Below are 19,613 nucleotides of genomic sequence, written 5' to 3' on the forward strand. Positions count from 1 at the left end.
GAGCCTGATTCCCGATTTTTGAACATCTGGGGTAGTATCAGAGTGTTTTTCCATAGCACAGTGAGCAACGCAACTCTCACCTATAATATGTTGCCTCATCCTCTCCCCAGGGGAGTCTTTTGTTTTGGATTTTATTTTAAATCAATCTCTCACTCACACCACTACATGTTTATGTTAGAGAAGGTAAGTCGAAGAAATGCACCTTGCACTGGGAGCCGAAGGTGGTGAGATTTGCGATGGCCCTTTTTTTGCGGGGGGGGGGGGGGGAAGAGGGGGGGAAATGGAGTTGGTCCTCAGGCTGTGTGGAGTTGGTGGAAGTGGAGTTGGTCCACAGGGAGTGGCTCCTGAGAAAAAACTCTCTCCCCTGCACGGATGAGTTTTGTCCTTACTGTAGAAAGTTCCATTGTGCCAGAGGAATGAAGTTGTTGACCACGGCTTTAGTTGATTTTTTGTATCCCCTGGGCCTAGGCCAGGGGCGATGGATTCTTCTTAAAAGTGGGGGGGGGGGGGGGGGGGAGAACCACAAGGCCCTGTCCCCTCCATGGCCCTGTCCCACCCCTTCTCTTTCCCCCAAGCCCTGACCCCAGCCAAGCCGGAAGCTGTAGCCCGGCCAGGGACCCTGGGCACCTCCCCCTGCCCATTGCAGGGGGAGGGTCCACAGCTCCCCACACTGCTCTTACCCCAACCGGGTTCCGGTTCCGGCCTGGCGGCGAGGCCTCAGGAGCCAAAGAGCCAGAGTTGGGTCGGGGTAAGAGACGCCCAAGGCAGCTGTGGGGAGCCACGGACCCTCCACCTGCCCTGGGCAGGAACACAGACCAGGGACTGTTCTCAGACCCCCCACCTCGGGCAGGGGTGGGGTTTGCAGCTCCTCGCAGCTGCCTGGCCTCCCTGGATCGCTCTTATTAGGGCCAGGCTCCAGCTTCCAGCCTGGCTGGGGGGCAGGTCCGAGGGGGGATGAGGAGGGGAAGAGGGCCAGGCCCTCAAAAGACAGAGGGCCCTGGCCCCTTGCCCTCTCTGTTCCGGCGCCCCTGACCTAGGCCATAGAGTACCTTGAAGATAAAGACAGACCCTGAACTTGACTCAGCATTCTCGGAGAAGCCAGTGCAAAGAGCAGAAGGCCGGTGTGATGTGCTCACAGTAGCTTGTGTTGCTGGGGAGAAGCACTGCAGCTCTCTGTACCTCTTGGAGTACCTCCAAAGTGTTAACAGCCGGTCACTGAGCACAGCTGTACGAAGTAAGCCATGCATACCAGGAGGAGAGCGACAGATAGCCTTGTACAATAGCCTTGTATTTGCTCAAGCAAGCGTTTGGACTCAGTCTTGCGGCACTAAAGAATCCACTTGGCCATAGATGCAACGCGCGCATCTGCTCTTCTAAACCCGCTGTCTGACCGCGCGAGTACAGCTCTCCCTCTGCTGGCTGCACCCGAGGAAGCCTTTTGCCATCGTCAGACACCAGCCTGGGTTGGAGGCTGCTGTAACTCGCTGCGTACTTTATTGCCAAGGTCCCATCGTGGAAAGTAAGACGGAAGGGCAAGTACTCCCGATGGGCCAGACGCCGAACAGCTGCGACTCCCACTGAAGCTAGGAAGAATTGCAGGTGCACCGCACCCGTCAGGATTTGGCCCTGTGTCACTGGAAAGAAGTCAATACGACAGCAATGGTCAATAGGCTCAAGAAAACCCACACTGCCTTCGCTATGGACACGCGTCATGTTAAGGGGTAAATACAAGGGACTAGTTCCCTGTCCCGTTCTCAGTCCACGCCCGGCCCTTTGAAATTAAGCTCTTCAACCTCAGCCTGTGCAACTAAATCTATATGCAATACCCTCCTGGTTCCATGTGATTTGTGCTGCAGCTGGACACCGTTCTAGCTGAGATGGCGTGACCCACGGGGTAATGGAGAAGCTCACTCTTCCCTCTCTGCAATCAAACCTAAATCAAAGAAATCCCATGTCCTTAAGTGACATGCGCTAAGAAAGAAAACAGATTAATGCCTGTTCCATATCATGAATTAACTGGACTTCACCTCTTTAGACCCACACTGGGGGCTATCAGACAGCCGTAGAAGCAGCAGAGACGCAAGCAGAGATGCTCTAACTGGCAAGTTCGCGTTATGCTTTGTCGGACAACAGGTTTACTCTCCTCCAAATAAGCCGGCTTTGCCGGAGCAGGGGGCTAGGCCATGCTAAACACTTCCCACCCAGCTGGGAGAGACAGAGATGCCAGTGTAGGAATCTCAGATGCTCCCTTTAGCTCCCACAGCGGCAGGAAGTGTCTTCATGGGAGAGACCTCAGAGACGCTGCTGGAACAGGCAACAAGATGCCACCTCCACAAAGGACAAAGCAAAGATGTTCAGGATGAATCCACCCTGCTGCAGGGGTCACGCAATGGACTGATCGCCACCTAGGCCCCATGTACAGGTTTTCTAGAACGGTGTGAATGAAACCGTAAATGCGGAGACCCTCCTGAAACGGGACAGCATTGCACAGCGCCTGTGGTTTATTACCGCATCCCTGGAGTCACCGCTGAGATCCCAACCTGCCAAAGGGCAAAGACAAACCAAAGGCACGAAACACATACCAATTTAAATGACACTTCAGCATTTGTAGCTTTCCCCTATTACCTCATCTTCTTAAGTCAGCACTTCCAATGCCAGTTCGCAGCAGAGAAAGTGAGAGAACGACAGAGTCAGCAGGGGGCACCGCCACATTTAGGTCTACCTATTATTTATTTATATAAACACAACAAAGAAAGAGCAAAAGTAAAGTGCAGGGGAGAGCACAGTGTGTGTTTGTCCCGTCTGTACCATGCTGCACCAAACGGCAGCTGCCTTAACAGGTCCAATACACTGACAACAAGAGCACCTCCCTGTGTTACACACAGCTTCACATGCCACACGAATGCCCTGAAGTCTCAAACCCTATAGCTACGTCCATCTGATAGGCCACGTAAGCTACTGGACTCTTTCTGCTGTGTTCCGAGTTATCGCCCATTTCTACAGCCAAGGGATTGTTCAGCCTCCCCCCAGACATTTCTTTTAGCATGTACCAAAATCTAGCTTTTTCCTACCATTTTCCATCAGCTGTTCCAGTCACAAAACAAACTCTGTTTACGAAACACAGGAGCTGCTAGCAAGTCAGAGTCACGCTTGGTGTGGAACATCTGCATTTCTAGAATCTCAAAGCCTGAGCAGGGAGTAGAGAAGGGACAAGACAAAGCAGTTTAGTCAGCTAAAAAACCCAACAGAACTGTCAAATTGTTGACAAGTTAGGCCGAGAGCGGCAGGTGCACCCAGCTCCAGCCCAACGGGTTTGGAAGGAGGCTGAGTTATTCGAAAACTCTCCTAAAAGGCTCTTTTCCAATTTGGGTAACTTCTCTGAAGGCTGCAAATTGCTTCCTTGAATCACGGAGTTAAATGTGACTCAGACGTCACTGATCAGAGATAACCAAGAAAGGGCCAGATGGCAGTTTCCAGAGGACTGACGTTCACCCCCAAACCATGTGTGAAACTGCTCTGCAAGACACTTGCACTGATCTCACATCCTCCCTCCCCGCTGCACAGATAAGATCCTAGGGCTGGCCCAAACAAGCACCTCTTTAGGTTGCCCATAACAACCCTAGAAGTTTGAACTTGGGTTCTACAGATGACGTTAAGACCCTTTTTGTTTCACGCAGTCCATGCAGGGGCATGAAATCAGGAAAGTGCTGCAGAGAGAGGAATTCAGCTTTGGGAGGAGCCAGGTACAGTATGGAAAGCAGGATTGGGCATGAGACTAATACTTTTCCTTCTTTGCCTTCCGGCCCAGGGCCATGGAATTTAACGACCTAGCTGCTCAGGTTTTCGAAAGTGACTTGTGATTTGGGGTACTTCTGTTTTGGGATGCCCAATTTGAGGCACCTTAAAAGGAGCCCGATTCTCCAGGACTAGGTGCTCAGTGCTTGTTGAAAATCAGTCCCCCCCTAAGGACAGTCCACCAAAGTCACTAGACTCTCTTGAAAATCCTGAATAGTGCCTCTTAGCGCGGAAGTGGGAAATGGTTCCAACCCCCAAGAGCTTACAATTTAGCTTCACCCAAGATGCAATGGAGGGGGTACAAGAACACAGGTGGGTGGGGAAGGAGGATACAGGAACAAGATTATAATTACTCGGGAAACCTCCTGCACGAAGAGGTGGGAGACCCCAGCCAGCCCACCCAGGAGAAAGTTTTTGAGGAGTCATCTTTGGATTATACCGGAAAAAAGCTGCCCCCATCACTAACTGCAGCAGGCCTTTTGGAAGGTTGGATTTTTTGGTATTGTATTCTCACTAGGGCCTGATCCAGCCCACGCAGAACTCAATGCCCAAACTCCCATTCACGTCAGCGACTCAGGATCAGGCCCCCAATGCATTATACTAAACCAATCAGGGATACAGCAGAGCACAGAGACGGTCTCCGAGGAGTCTAGGTTATTGTTGCCTTGCACGCCAGTGCAGATCAGAATTGGTAACATTTTACATCCCCTCTGCACTACGCGAGGCGCAGGGAGGAGTGAATTGGGCACCCTGTGTACTGACCCCAGCCCTAGGAAATCTGAGAGCCACACAGTTCCTACGGAAAGCAACAGGAGTTGAGGATGCTGAACACCAAATAGCCTGTGGCTCATTACATGTACAACACGATCCTTCAAAAATGTCACCTGGAGATGATTAAGCAGCCTTTTTTCCTTCAGGGGATTAGCTCTGCACGACTTGGTGCCCACTGCCTCCCTTTAGACTTTCATTGAAAGTGAGTGAGTGCAGAATCAGGCCCTTCACAAAGAGAATCAGGTCACTTCTGTATGCACCCCAGTCTAGGTTACACACAGCACTAGGAACAGCTGCACGCCCTGAAGATTGGACAGCCACAGAGCTAATATCTCACTAAATATTTGCACTCTTTGGGGGCATTTATTTCCTGTGTGCATGTTGTATTCTGGTGCATTTGCTTTCCTACATTAACTCGCTTTCTCTTCAGCTTTTCAAGTGATGTTGTGCCTCGCAAGGGACACGCTGGATTTCCCTGACAGGCTGCGCGTCTCATTTCTGCTAACTCCAAAAACAAATTCCTCACTCAAATTGACGCTTTCTCTTCAAATCTGTCAGTCTCCCGCAGTGGCTCCAGTGGAACACTCTGAAGAGACAGGGGCGTGCATCTTGCCTGCTTCGCTAGCATTTTGAAGCTCTCGACCGTGCAGCATGGTGAAGGGGCTCGTATGGCCGCTCAGCAGAGAGATGCACAGACAGATGTAAAGGGGACTGGTAAAGAGTTCGGTGGATAACGTGAAGTGTCAGTTCTCCCAACAGGTCACCACTGGCTCAATCCTTAGAGATAAAACTTAGAAAAAAACGTAATGGCCGGACTGACTGAATGAGAGAGCTCTCTATGCTCCTCTGGGAAAGATTATGGACTCCATGCTGAGCCCTTCTTCGCTGACTTCAGTAACGTCATTACAGATGACACAGACCCCGCTCTTGTGAGTCTGGACAAGAGTTTGAGCTGTGTGGATGGATACGAAAGCCCATATGTTAGAGAGATTATGGGGCCAGAACTGGCGAGATTTAGACCTACCCTGGAGTGAGGGCCTAGCGTGAGACCAGAGTCGAAGATGAAACCTGGGTTCTGAGACGGAGTGCGATTGTCTGCAGCGGAGGAGGGCAAACTACGGCCCGTGGGCCACATCTGGCCTGCGGGACCATCCTGCCCAGCCCTTGAGCTCCTGGCCAAGGAGGCTAGCCCCCGGCCCCTCCCCTGCTGCCCCCCTCCCCCGCAGCCTCAGCTTGCTGTGCCGCCAGCGCTCTGGGCGGCGGGGCTGTGAGCTCCTGCTGGGCAGCGCGGCATGGTAAGGGGGCAGGGATGGGGGGGTTGGATTAAGGGGCAAGCGGTCCTGGGGGGCAGTCAGGGGACAGGGAGCGGTGGGATGGGACAGAGGTTCGGGGGGGGGAGGGCAGTCAGGGGATGGGGAACGGGGGAGTTGGATAGGCGTGGGAATCCCGTGGGGGCTGTCAGGGGGCGGGGGTATGGATAGAGGGCGGGGCAGTCAGGGAACGGGGGCTTGGATGGGGGTGGGGTCTCAGGGAGGTGGTTAGGGGTAGGGGGTCCCAGGAGGGAGCGGTCAGGGGACAAGGAACAGGGGGGTTGGATGGGTCGGGGGTTTTGAGTGGGGCAGTCAGGGGGTGGGAACTGGGAAGGGGCAGATGGGGGGCGGAAGCCAGTCTGTTTGGGGAGGCACAACCTTCCCAACCTGGCCCTCCATACAGTTTTGGAACCCCAAAAAAGTTTGCCCACTCCTGGTCTACAGAGTTGGAGAAAGGACGTAGGAGGCAGGGCTTGGGCCAGAGGGAGAATTAGGCGCTCAGGTTTAGCCACGTGGAGGTTGAGCTGACAGCTAGACAGTCACAAGGAAGCGGTGTCAGGGATACAAGCAAAGATTTGACTTTGGATGGAAGGAGACAGGTCTGGATTAGAGAGGTAGAGGTGGTAGCTGAATGCGTGTTTGCAGATGAGATTACCCAGAGATAAGATGTAGCGAGAGAGGAGAAGGGGACCAAGGACAGAGCTCTAAGGAGGAGAGGGGATGGGTAAGATCCCCAGAGGACAAGCCACAGGAGCAAAGAGAGGTAGGAAGAGAACCAGGAGAGGAAAGAGTCACAGAAGCCCAGACACAATTGCAGGAAGAAGAGCTCAGCAGACGACGTCGAAGGCAGCGGTCAAGGAGGATGAGGATGGAGTGCTGGTCCTGAGATCTGGCTGTGAAGAGGTCATTTGAGGCTTTGGCAAGAGCGGTTTCAGCTGAGTGCAAGGGGCAGCAGCCAGACCGCAGAAGGTCTAGGATGGAACTGGAGGAGAGAAACTCCAGACAATGACTAAGAAGCATATCCAATCAGCTCAGAGATAAAAGGGAGATGGGACAATAGGCGGAGAGCAAGCGGGGTCAAGGGTGTGGGCTTTCTAAGATGGGAGAGGCTATAGCATTCTTGTATTGTGAGAAGAAAGAGCCACAGTCTAGTGAAAGGTTAAGGGGGAAACGGAGGAGAGTAGAAGAGAGGTTTCCATTCAGAGCGGTGGGAGAGGCTGCCGCAGAACCATGGATTGCTTCATAGAAGTCACACATGGCCATCCCAGCCCATCTCTCTAGGAGCATCTCCGTCAGGGACATGCTCTAGTGTCTTGTCCAATCTAGCTGTGAAAGCAACATCCGCTGTGTCCTTTAGGAGCGGATTCTGCAGGAGACCACATCTCACCGTCAAGAAACTTCTTAATATTCAGTCCAAATGCTTCTTTTCTTAATTGTATCTCATTAACTCTTGTTCTGGCTCCTTGTAGCACACTGAGTAATTCCCATCTCTCATTGGTGCGAATATGCTTCATATACCTGCAGACTTATGTCCCCTTCCCCTTAGTCATCGCTCAACCGAACTCCACAAAATTATCTCACAACAGTTTCTCATAAGCCCATCCCTCCCCCAAGCGTTCGTCCTGGTTCAATGAGGTTGGTTGGTGGGGGGGAAGAAGGAGATAAACACTCACCCACATACATGTGGGCTCCACACTTTACCACACATGGTTTTCGAAACAGCCTTTAAAATGGAAGTTAATGGAAAGTGACTCACTCCTACCACACATCGGTTTTGTCCCACACAGTGGTGACCACAGGGAAAGCTGTCAGCAGTGCACAGACTAAATCCGCCATCATCACCAGCTCAAGCCAAAAAAGTTCAAGTTAGACTATTTTATTTGGCCGGCAAAGAGTTATTGGGTTAACTGGTTGCACCGTGGGTTAGCGCACAAATAAAATAATCGTTAGGGCCCGATGGAAAGTCCACGGAGGTCAGTGGAACACCGCCGTGGGTCTGTGGATCAGGCTCCTTCAATACCTGCCTTCGGAAGATCTCAAAGCTCATTACGAACACTAACTAGTTAATCCCCATAATACCACCTGAGGCACGGTGCATTTAAAAGGCAGAGTAACTGATTCACAGAGAGATCCGTGAGGTCAGACAGAGTGTCGGGGGGCAGACGCTGAGATCAGAATGTAAGTTATTACAACCATGATAGAAGTCTTGGGAACCCACTGTGCGAGGCACCACACAAACAGACAGTGACTCTCGATTGTGATCTAAACAGACACACCAGATAGAAGGGATGACAGACATGGAGCTGACACAAAGAGACGGAGCGATCTATCCAAGGGCACAAAGGGAGTCTCTGAACCCACAGCTCCTAGGTCCTAGTTCAGTGTTTTAAGCATAAGAGCCGCCTCCCTTCCCCCGGAAACTTTCATGTTTTGAGCTTGAGCTAAATGTAGATGAGGAAGCAAGTACATCTGGTGTGAAACTGGCCAGCTGTCTGGCACACAGATTGTCAAATTCATGGGCTTAGGACTAGCGCTGTGGGGAAGGTGCAGTGTGAAGCTGTTCATCTGAGAGTTGCCGGCCTGGGTGGGAGAGTCACATGAGCCTTGCAGAGGATTTGACCTGGGCTAGAAACATCTGGTTCCTTACTCCAAATACTTTTCTCTGAACAAACAGGCTCAACTCAGAAGTCTCTGAGAAAACAAGAGGCAAACCCTTGCAAAACAGGGCCATTTCCTCCTAAACTGAAAAGCATCACCATCGCCCGCAGGCCCCCTGGCCCCTGTTTTTCCTTAAGCAGCCTATTACAGTCCAGGAGATGGGGGACACCTGAGGTTTCCCTGCTCTCCTTCCAGGATCAGGGCAGGAGAGAGACTGCTTCCCTGCACCTGAGGCCCCACGTACCTCATATTTCGGGCCCATCGGTTTTGGTTATTTTATTTTTCCCAGGAATTTACAAGTATTTATTCCTGCAACAACAAAAATAGATGAAAATCAGTGGAAAAATCTATTAATAATTTGTCTAGGTAAATTTCTGGGTTATTTTGGTGGCGGGAAGGACAGGGTGGGGGAGTACTGATTAGATTAATGCTTTGATAAATGGAATTCAATGTGGCTTGCTGCAGAACTAAAACGGAACTCAAAAACACAAGGCCACTTCTGAGTTTAAGAAAACAATATATCCCTAATCCCCAAATGAAAAGTTTTATTTGAAAAAACAGTTTACTGTTATAGACTTAGAACTATTAGGCTATAAATATTAACATTTGATAATTGGGCCACACCATTTGCAGCGCATACACTCAACTTCGGCCTTTTCTCCTGTTTTTTTTTTTTTTTAATTTTTATTTTCTTCCCATTTTAGTATGTCAGATCTTTAAATCATTATCTGCTAACAGCTTGAAATGTGTATGTGGTGGGTGTGAGATTCATCAGTAGATTCAGATGCGCACACACTTCCGAGCTTGTGTGCGTCCTTGTTTGTTTATTGTGTGTATCCCGAGCCTAGACTAATACATAGCCTTATTCAACAGGCAACTTTGCATATATTGTATTTTCATAATAAAACAAGTTTATTTTTACATATTTGAATGATACAAACATAGGGTGAAAATTAGAAAAAAAGAATACTACTTTTGGTATAACCCGGGATTTTTGGGGTAGAAAAAACAGAAAATGATGGGGCTTACCCCTACTCTACCATGCAGAGGCAAAGGAACCAATTGGCTGCCTGCAGAAAGCATTGGAGCCAGGGGTGAGCGTACAGACAGTCCTCAGACAAACACTGTTGTCCCTGGCTAGCTACAGACACAATCCCTAGCACTGTCAGATGTGACAAGGAGGATGGGAGAAGGCACTCAAGCCTGTTTGCTCGGGGGAAAGTTTTTGGAGTAAGGAACCAGGTGTTTCTAGCCCAGACCACACTCTCTACAAGGCCGATGCGACTCACACCCAGGCCAGCAACGCTCAGATGAACAGCTTCACATGGCAACTTCCCCACAGCGCTAGTCACAAGCATGATGAGTCCCAGCCAAGCTCCTACTGAATTTGTGCACTTCAGAAAACCAATTACTGTTAACCAGGGCCGACTGTGAAACAGTGACCCAGATATGGAAGGCCCTATATAACCCAGTACATATCCCCCTGAGCCATCCAGTCCCCACGGCCTAGAGTGATTTCCAAGAAGAAGCCACGAAGCAGAAAACCACAACCCTGAACAGCGCACAGCTAGAAGTCAGTCACCCGGGCCCAAGCGGCACAGTGCAGGTGCTTTAGCAATGACCTCGCCAATCTTCCTCCACTTGAACAACTGCTGTCCTGATCACACTAAAACTGACAGTCCAAAGCCTGCTTGCTCTGACTTCAGAGAGACCTAAGTGAAAACTTAATGAGCAAGGTGAGCTCTGTTTGGGCTTCCATGCTGAACCTCTGAGAAATTCTAAGGCGATTCCCTGCTCCCCATACCAATAATCTAAAATTTTGAACCTATTTCCAGTCCTCAAAGACACCAAGTTGTTTTCCTTCTACCCTCACTTACTTGCAGACACACAACCCAGGCCAGAGGCAGTCACCGGAAAGCCTGACATAAGCCAATAGCCTCAGTAAATCTGGGCAGATTCCAAGAGAGACTGAGAGACACAGAACACGGAGCCTCTGCTCCGTGACCCGGCCATCTGCCGGCTTCAGAGTCAGCAGCCATGCGGCTCTACGAGCGAGGGTCTCAGTAAAGGTCAGGGGAAGCTGCAGCGGTCAGAGGGCAGGTGGTGGAGGAGGAGAAAGGGGAAGACAGAGGCTGATGCTTAGAATAAATTTGTATTCAGTCATATAAGAGAGCCAGGCAGCCTGCCTGCACCGAGAAAACCGGTGCCAAGACAGAACAGATCCATACAAGCCCTTCCTGTTCCCCCAAGGCAGCAGCTGTGCCTGCCATGGGCACGTGCGGAGAAGCCAGTCAAGCTGGCATCGGCACAAAGAGCGGCTTTTGAAACTACAGCTCAGTGTTAGTAAAAAAGTCAAACTAGAGACTTCAATGAGAGCGGAATTCGTAATGCAGCCATTGCCACGGCCACCCGCCCACAGAGCCGGACTAAAACAGTCAGGCCTTGTCTACACTGGGGGCTTAGCGACAGCGACGGAGCACAGATGTGCTACACTGATGTGAAACGTCACGTGACCCAGTGCAGCTTAACCCAGTTCCAAATTGGGGGACACAGCTGGTGGCAAGCCCAGGGTGCAGACAGGGTGGTTTATGTCAGAAGGCAGGTACCCGTTGGAACCAGGAGGGGGAAACAAATGACCAGAGCTGGCACAGGGGATTGGAAATAGGCGGCTACAGAGCTGTTCACCAGTTCAGATCCACTTGGCATCATAGGCAGTGAATGAACATTTTAAATCAAGCTGGGAGGTTTTTCTAAAAGATCTGCTCTAGGCGTTATTCCGGGGGAGTTCTGTGGCCTGTGTGGTACAGGGGGTCAGACCAGAGGCTCACAGTGGAGACTCTGCTGCCTGGTCAGTGGCCTATGTCTCTGTCCCAGACGGCAGGCGTCTGCGTCGCAAAGCCAGTGGTATAACTCTCAGCCTGGCAGAAGCAGCAGCAACCAAATGCACCACGGGGACGCGACGATCCTGGAAAGAGGTGGGATCTGTGCAGGTCTAGGGGATCCCCGTGGATCTGTCTACACTGCAAGGTAAGCCCAGGGTTAGTAGAACTCGAGTTAGCAGACCCTGGGTTTGTTAGCCTAGGGCTTGAGCATCTATACTCCTCTGTAACCCCAGGTCCCAACCTGCGGCTCCAGCATCTGCATTGCATTATGCAGGCCTAAGTCCAACCGCCCAAACCCCAGACTTCCTAGCGCCCTCCCAAAATGTGGTCATTCTAGCCCTGTGTTCATGGTGCAACCACCTCGCTTGGCTGTCCAGAGGACAAAGAAAGTCAGCCTGTGGGATATTTTTGGCAGACTCCTAGAGCAGAAGTCCAACGGGGCTGTGTCTACACTGCTTGAACCGCAGATCCCAGACTGACTCAGGGTCAGAGCCTCCATTCCCATAGGGTCCTGGGGCCCTTGGTCCAATCCCTGACTTAACTGGATTTGTGTGTAGACAGGAGGGTTAGGCTTGAGCCAGAGCTCAAACCCGGGGCTTACACTACAATGTAGATGTGCCCCAAGAGAGAATAGTTTGGATCCCCCAGTGACACCCTGACTCCAGCCCCGCTGCCCCCGTTAGGATACACACGTGTGTACTGCATCCATGAGGTGATATGCAATGGTTAAAGCAAATTGGAACGGGGTGGGGAGCTGTGGAGAAGGGCTGGTTACTTAAGCCAGGGAGAAGAGGGGGAGCTGTGTTTTTCCCTCCACACAGTTCCCTTGCTTTAACCTCTGGTATTATGCCAGGGGATGGGGATCAGTCTGGCGTGCAACTACTTGCATCACAAGTCAGTTTCATAAGTAACTGATCAGGAATAATTGTCTATCGCCAGCACGCTTTTGTCCCAAAGGCTCTCCAAAAGGCCTCATGAAGTAGGCATATGGATCTTTTCACTGCCACTGTGCAGCCACCCCTGGGATGGAACATGACAGCGGTCAAACGGCACACAGTAACATCGCCCAGCAGCTCAGGGCTGGGAAGGAAAAAGACTGTTTCCTCTTAAAACTGCAAATATGAACCCAGACAGGAAATAGCTCAAGACGAAACTTGGCCAGGCACCGCATCTAACATGACTACTTCTGATAAATATTATTATGGTTTCCTTATTGACCACAATGGTCAGAAACTTCACTTTACATCTCGCCTAACAGATGGCAACTCCAGCAGCAACGTGGCTTCTCAGACTGGGCTGAAGCATTGAGGCCTAGTCTACACTGGAAAAGATTTGCCAGGATAGGTAGGTAGAGGCGGCTTCTACCGAAAAAGAGAGTTCTGGTGTAGCCTACACCAGCTCCCCAAAAGAAATAAGTTACACTGCCACAAAAGTGCTTTGGCTGGTATAGCTGCAATTAGGGACGTTATGGATATAAAAATATCAATAAAAAAAAAAACACCTTAACTGATACTGCCCTTGAGTCATAGATTCTAAGACCAGAAGGGACCATAGTCATCATCTAGTCCAGAGAGGGGCAAGTTACGGCCTGCAGGACCATCCTGCCCAGCTCTTGAGCTCCCGGCCGGGGAGGCTAGCTCCCGGCCCCTCTCCTGCTGTCCCCCCACCCCACAGCCTCAGCTCACCGTGCCGCCAGCGCTCTGGGCGGCAGGGCAGTGAGCTCCTGCCAGACAGTGCGGTGGCGTGGCTGGCTCCAGCTGTGCGGCACAGCTGCCAGTCCTGGTACTCTGAGCGGCATGGTAAGGGGGCAGGGAGCGGGGGTTGGATAAGGGGCAGGGGGACCCAGGGGGCAGACAGGGGACAGGGAGCGGTTTAATAGGGGGTGGAGTTCCAGGGGGCAGTTAGGGGTGGGAGGTCCCGGGGGGGTGGGGGGGGGTTGAATGGGTTGGGGGTTCAGAGGGGGGCAGTCAGGGGATGGGAAGTGGGAGGGGGCAGGGGCCAGGCTGTTTGGGGAGGCACAGCCTTCCCAGCCCGGCCCTCCATACAGTTTCGGAACCCCGATGTGGCCCTCAGGCCAAAAAGTTTGCCCACCCCTGATCTAGTCTGACCTCCTGCAGAGCACAGGCCAGAGAGCAACCCCGAAGTTATTCCCAGAGCAGGTTTTGTAGAAAAAACATCCAATCTTGATTGTAAAATTGCCAGTGATGGAGAATCCACCATGACCCTTGAACTGTTCCAGTGGTTAGTTACCATCACTGTTCAAAACGTACACCTTATAGCCTACCTTCAACTTCCAGCCATTGGATCTTGTTATACCTCTGTCTGCTAGATCAAAGAGCATGTTACTAAATATTTGTCCCCCCATCTAGGTACTGCTAGACACGAGGAGCTCAATCTAGTTAGCTTAACAAAGAGAAGGTTACGGGTGACTTGATCGCAGTCTGTCGCTCTAAGGCATGTTTTCTCATTTTTTATCATTCTCACGGCTTTTCTCTGAACCCTCTCTGATTTAAACATCCTTCTTGAACTGTGGGCACAAGAAGTGGATGGACACAGTATTCCAGGGACAGGCTCACTAGTGCCATCTGCTCCTACTCAAGATTCCCCAGTTTACATATCCCAGGTTCACATTAGCCCTTTTGGCCACAACATCACACTGGGAGCTCATGTTCAGCTGACTATCCAGAACTCCCAAATCTTTTCCAGAGTCTCTGCTTCCCAGGATTCAGAGTAGAAGCCGTGTTAGTCTGTATCCGCAAAAAGAGCAGGAGTACTTGTGGCACCTTAGAGACTAACAAATTTATTAGAGCATAAGCTTTCGTGGGCTACAGCCCACTTCTTCGGATGCATATAGAGTGGAATAAATAAATTTGTTAGTCTCTAAGGTGCCACAAGTACTCCTGCTCTTTTTGCTTCCCAGGAGAGCACCACCTATCCTGCAAGCGTGTCCTACATTCTTTGTTCCCGGACGCACACATTTACATTTAGCTGTGTTAAAATGCATATTGTTTGCTTGCGCCCAGCTTACCGAGCCATCCAGATCACTCTGTATCAGCAACTTGTCCTCTTTCTTATTTGCCACTCATCCAATTTTTGTGTCATTTGCAAACGTTCTCAGTGATGATTTTGTTTTCTTTCAGGGCACTGATAAGTGCCATGAACAGATCCTTGCGGGACCCCACTAGAAACACGCCCACTCGATGATAATTCCCCATTTACAATTGTATTTTGAGAGAGTTTTAATTCCTTTAATGTGTGCCAAATTAGTTTTATCAATCAAAATGTTGTGGGGTACCAAGTCAAAATGCCTTGCAGAAGTCTAAGTATATTGCACCAAGACTGTTACCTTCATCAACCAAATCTGTAGTCTCATTTAAAAAAAAAAAAAAATCCTGTCAAACTAGCTTCCTATTTTCCATAAACCCATGTTGATTGGTATTAATTATATTATCCTCCTTTAATTCTGCCCTATCTAAACCACTCCCTTTTCTTGCTCAGGATCGATGTCAGACAGACAAGCTTCTAATTACCCAGATCATCTCATTTACTCTTTTTAAGGGTCGACAAAAATACCGGCAAAAGTTTACGTGTAGACCTGGCTTTAATAAGAAGTCATCTGCAGATTTGAATAACCAGCACCACTTCCTGCAGCATCTAGCTACGCTTCTTCGATTATCCATCCAAGGACAGAATCAGCTTAACATTTCTTAGTTGAAATGAGATTTTATAGGACTGCCGCACTAAAACAGCGACGATACCCTTATTCTTCCAAGAAGTACCATGCCATCTTCTTGTCACAATGACTAGCCCCGCAGCGATAGTTCTCATCTGAGGGAGCGTTAATAAGAAATAAAGAAACTGAAGCAAAGAGTAACAAAATGGTCTTCCAAACCGTTCATGAATCACCAAACTGACCTTTGTCCAAAATAAACAGAGTGGACATTTCTCCAAAAGGACGGACAGTGATTTTCTGCATCTGGAACAAATATTTCCCTGGTTATGGGAGCTGCTCTGTTTCTTCCCTTTGTGTGGTGTCATAAGCAGATGCTAGAAACAGGGAGGTCAGTAATGAAGAGATCTAAACAAAGCACAATTGGGGTTCAACACTTTCCATCAGAATAAACCTGATGAATTATGTTCCCAGTAAATTAAAGGTATTCGACTGAGACTTTACAGAACACAAAGGCTCCACCTACCCTGCCCATTTTAGCCATGTTGTAACACTCCCCTAATCAAATTGTTATTTGGCACTAAGGGTGAAATCTGGGCTCCACTGAAATCAATGGGAGTTTTGCCATTAACTTAAGTGGGCCAAGATTTCACCCTAAATCTTCAGCACCTGAATGCTACCATTCTCCATAGGCAACAAACAGGAGCATTAACCCAAAATTCTTAGGGTTTGGCCTGTTTCCCCTCCATCTCCTCAAGTGTTTAAGACTAAACTGGATCTTCAAGTGTATGCTTGCTCTTTTGTATTAACTATGAACAAAATACCATTGGCTACAGACTTGGAAACACGTCTCAGATGTTTTGAATGGATGTACACAGTAATTCTAACATTCACCACTCTAAGTAACACTGGTGTAAACCCAGAGTAACTCCTTTCGCTAGTGAAGTTACTCAAGATTTACTCTGTTGTAAGCCGGAACGGAATCTGCCCCGTAAATAGTACTTTTCATCGGCAGACCTCCGAGCACTTTTTAATACCCAACAGCACCCTTTCGAAGTAGGCAGGTATCGTAATCCTTGCTTTCCAGGTGGAGAAATTGAGACATTGCCTGGTTGAGCTGGGCACCGAAACCAGATCTCCCAGTTCCCAGGCCTTTGCTACAGTTACTAGATCACACCCACTCTGAGTAGGGGTTAAACTGTAATTCTCAGCAAAAAACATGGTGGTTTTCCTTCTAGAACAACGCAAACCCAAGAAAGCCCCAAGAGGGAAATCCCAGCTACACTGCCGTCTAATTAGATATTTATCCGGCACTCATAACCACTACATCCGAGCACAGATACGATCGGTGACGCTGGGGGACCGGGTTACCATGTGGCTAGTCCAGACACAGTCAAAAACACATTTGGCCTTGCAGCCGAGGCAGGACTGACCCATGTTTCACCCACGTCTTTGAACCGTGACACATGGGGCACCATTAAAGCGTGGTTAAATCTTACAGCAGGCATGGGACCACAGCGTGCCTGGGCACCATTCATTTGACAACATACATTGGCCCAAAAGATGAATTAACCTCTTCGCCCTCCGCAGTTCTTGTCTTTCCCCTCTGTTCCCAAGGTTCAGCCCTAACCTGCTAGGGGCAAGGGCTGTGAAAAGCAGATTTGCACATCAACGGCATGAACAGGCTCCCAGCTATTGTCTAGCAAGGCTTATTGTCTGCCATGCTTACAGATGTGCTGGAGCCCCCCCCAGGACAATAATTAATCCTGAGCCATTCTGCCGGATCGATACAAAAGCTCCGGCCCTCTCTCCCCAGCTCTGCGGAGGTCACAAAAGGAGAAGTGCGGCTGCTTTTGTCTCCAGCCAGGCCCTGGCCCTGGCCGCACGCTGAGGACGGTGAAATTGCAAGTGACATGCGGATCTCTAGGAAGCGGAAAGTGTCGCCTGATTTGCCTTTGCCGCATCCCATCCCCCCTCCGACCTCCCCCGTTTTATGACCGGCAAAAAACATCCCACATAAGTTTAAACCAATACAGATGGGGAAAAAAAAGGCTGATCAAAAAGCTGGATCTCCACACAGGCTCCCTCAATCTCTGGAGCATCTAATCTGACCAGACTGCAACACCCCAGGTTACTGTCAGGTCAGAGGGGTTCCGCAAGCCACGTTATAGCCCACGGACAGAGTTCAGAAATCAGATCCCCCCGCCCCGTGGGACTCAAGGGTCAGGGCTTTTGCGTTAGTCCATCTCCTCTGCCCAGGCCTCGTGGCTGGACGCCTGCCCTGCATGTGGGCTGGGGTTTTCCTCCTGACCAGCAAGCAGCTCCCAGGCCTGCCAGCCAAACCCCCGGAGGGAAGAGAATCACATTTCACAACACAGACAGCACAAGACACACATTGACCCCCCCCTCCACACACACACTCTCCATTCATCCCTGACCGCTCCCCCTCTTTTAGCACGCAGAAATATTACCCCCCCCCATCCTATGTGTGTAGTTTGTGTGTGTGTGTAGTGTGTGGACACACACAGACAGGGAGAAACTCCACCGCTTCCCAGGGACGTCCGACTCCCGGCACAGGGGGTGGGGGATCACCCCACCCCCGCTGACCCCTCGCCAGCTCTCCTAGGCGGGGAGAAACCCGCACCCCGCCCGCCAGCTGGGCTCGGGGGGGCCGGGGCAGCGCCCCAGACACGCCTTACCTTCCTTGACGCCAGGTAGCTTGGACTGATCAATGCTGATTTCAGCCATGTTGGGATCTCGAGTTGCCTCCTCCTCCTCCTCCTCCAGCTGCGGCGGGCAGGGGGGGGGGGCGCCCCGCCCCGCCCCGCGATCCGCACACGGGGGGATCGATCCGGGGGCTCTCGCTGGGGGCTGAGCGCTGGCTGCAGCGATTGGAGCCGGGGGGAGGGGAGGCAATCACAGCCACTGATCTGTCCCCCTCCCCCCACCAGCCCCCCCCCAGAAAGTGCCCAGCCGCCGCCTCCTTTGCCCCACAGCCAGTAACAGTAACACCTCCTCCTGGGATGGCTACAATGTAACCGGAGCCAGGAAACGGACACTGTGTGTTCTGTACGGAGCGAGAGACGGGACAGAAAGCGGCGCGGGGAGCGGCAGGTTCCTAACCGCAACGGCAAGGAGCTCACACAACGGGCAGCAAAGCGCCTGGTGCCTTTTCCCTCCCGAGTTAAATCCCCCAGGAGAGCGGCACGTGGGTGGCTGCCCCGTGGGGCACAAGGCAAATCGGTCTGTGAATAGGGTGACCAGATTTTATAGGGACAGTCCCGATTTGGGGTCTTTTTCTTATGTAGGCTCCTATTCCCCCCCCCCCCCCCCCCACACACACACACCCTGTCCCGATTTTTCACATTTGCTGTCTGGTCACCCTATCTGTCAATGACCTGGATTTTTGATCCTATAAATGAGCATTTGGGTTCAGAGGTGGCTGATAATGACAGCACAATTCTTTCTGGTTTGCAATCATCAGAACGGGCTGGTTTTCTGGGTTTGCCGCTTTAGATTAGGGTTTGTTTGTTTGTTTGTTTGAACAAGGCTAGGAGGAAAGACCGGAGGGGCAAGCAACCAGAAAGATAAATCAGAGACATAAGGAACACAAGAGGCAACAAAGATCTGATCCAAACGCTCCCAAAATTGGAGTGTGTTTTTGTTCCCATCCTGTATAAATATAATATAGTCAATTCAGGACGACAGCACAACTACAAAGTTGACGGTTTTAGCCTTATACAGCAGCTTTCGTGCAAAGAGCCTGAAGTTTATATTGAAACTTGGAAGGATTCGATTTTTATCAGTAAACGTCGGTAAACATCAGTTTCACCTTACACACACACACACACACACAAACTGATGACAAAACATTTCCATTGATAAGAATCAAAATGTACAGATAAGCAAAGGAAGCAAAATGCTGCTTGAGAACTTATTAGAATCAAAATCCAGTGACTTAGACTTTTGAAATACTGCTTGTTACAAATGGACTAGTGAATGAATGGTGAAAACAGGTGTGATTTGTTGGGTTAAGGATAGTTACCTTGTGTATTTTGACATCGTGATGTTGCCAATTTGTTTTGAGCAGTTTATAAAGCTTTAACTTTTTGAATCTCAGCATCTTTTGACATTAAATAACTGTCTGACCCCCTTGCATGATTTTCCACCACTGAAAATTTAAATTGAACAGATCAGAAAAACTGCTTACAAATAAACATTGATAGTATCCATCAAAATGATCAATACAATCACGTTCTACCAAGGCTATTTATATTTAGTGACACCTGCAAACATGGTGCTTAGGTTGTTGCTATTGTTATGAGCTTGTTATGGGGTGAGTTAAAACCCCATTGAGACTGAAAGGTGTGAACTCACCCTTTAGTTAACATAACTGTGAGCATAAGCTCCCACCTATGACAAAAGGTGTGTGAACCCAAAGGCCACTCAAGACAATCTGCCGCGCTAGGCAATACTTCAGTGGGTTGTCATGCCACTCAGGTTTGGCTCAACCGCCCACCCGCCATG

General features: G+C 50.2%; 1 protein-coding gene across 2 annotated transcripts in view; it reads right to left on the bottom strand.

Moving 5' to 3' along the window:
* Positions 1 to 18,111, bottom strand: part of CCDC50 (coiled-coil domain containing 50) — a 54,519-nt gene extending 36,408 nt beyond the window's left edge. For both annotated transcript variants that reach the window (XM_005308073.5, XM_042843860.2), the window contains exon 1: positions 17,786 to 18,111. In XM_005308073.5, the coding sequence (XP_005308130.2) occupies positions 17,786 to 17,834 (49 nt within the window). In that variant the 5' untranslated portion in view covers positions 17,835 to 18,111. The remainder of the gene's footprint in view (positions 1 to 17,785) is intronic.
* Between the last annotated feature and the right edge of the window lie 1,502 nt (positions 18,112 to 19,613).

Source organism: Chrysemys picta, chromosome 9, assembly GCF_011386835.1.
Source record: "Chrysemys picta bellii isolate R12L10 chromosome 9, ASM1138683v2, whole genome shotgun sequence".
NCBI lineage: Eukaryota > Metazoa > Chordata > Testudines > Emydidae > Chrysemys > Chrysemys picta.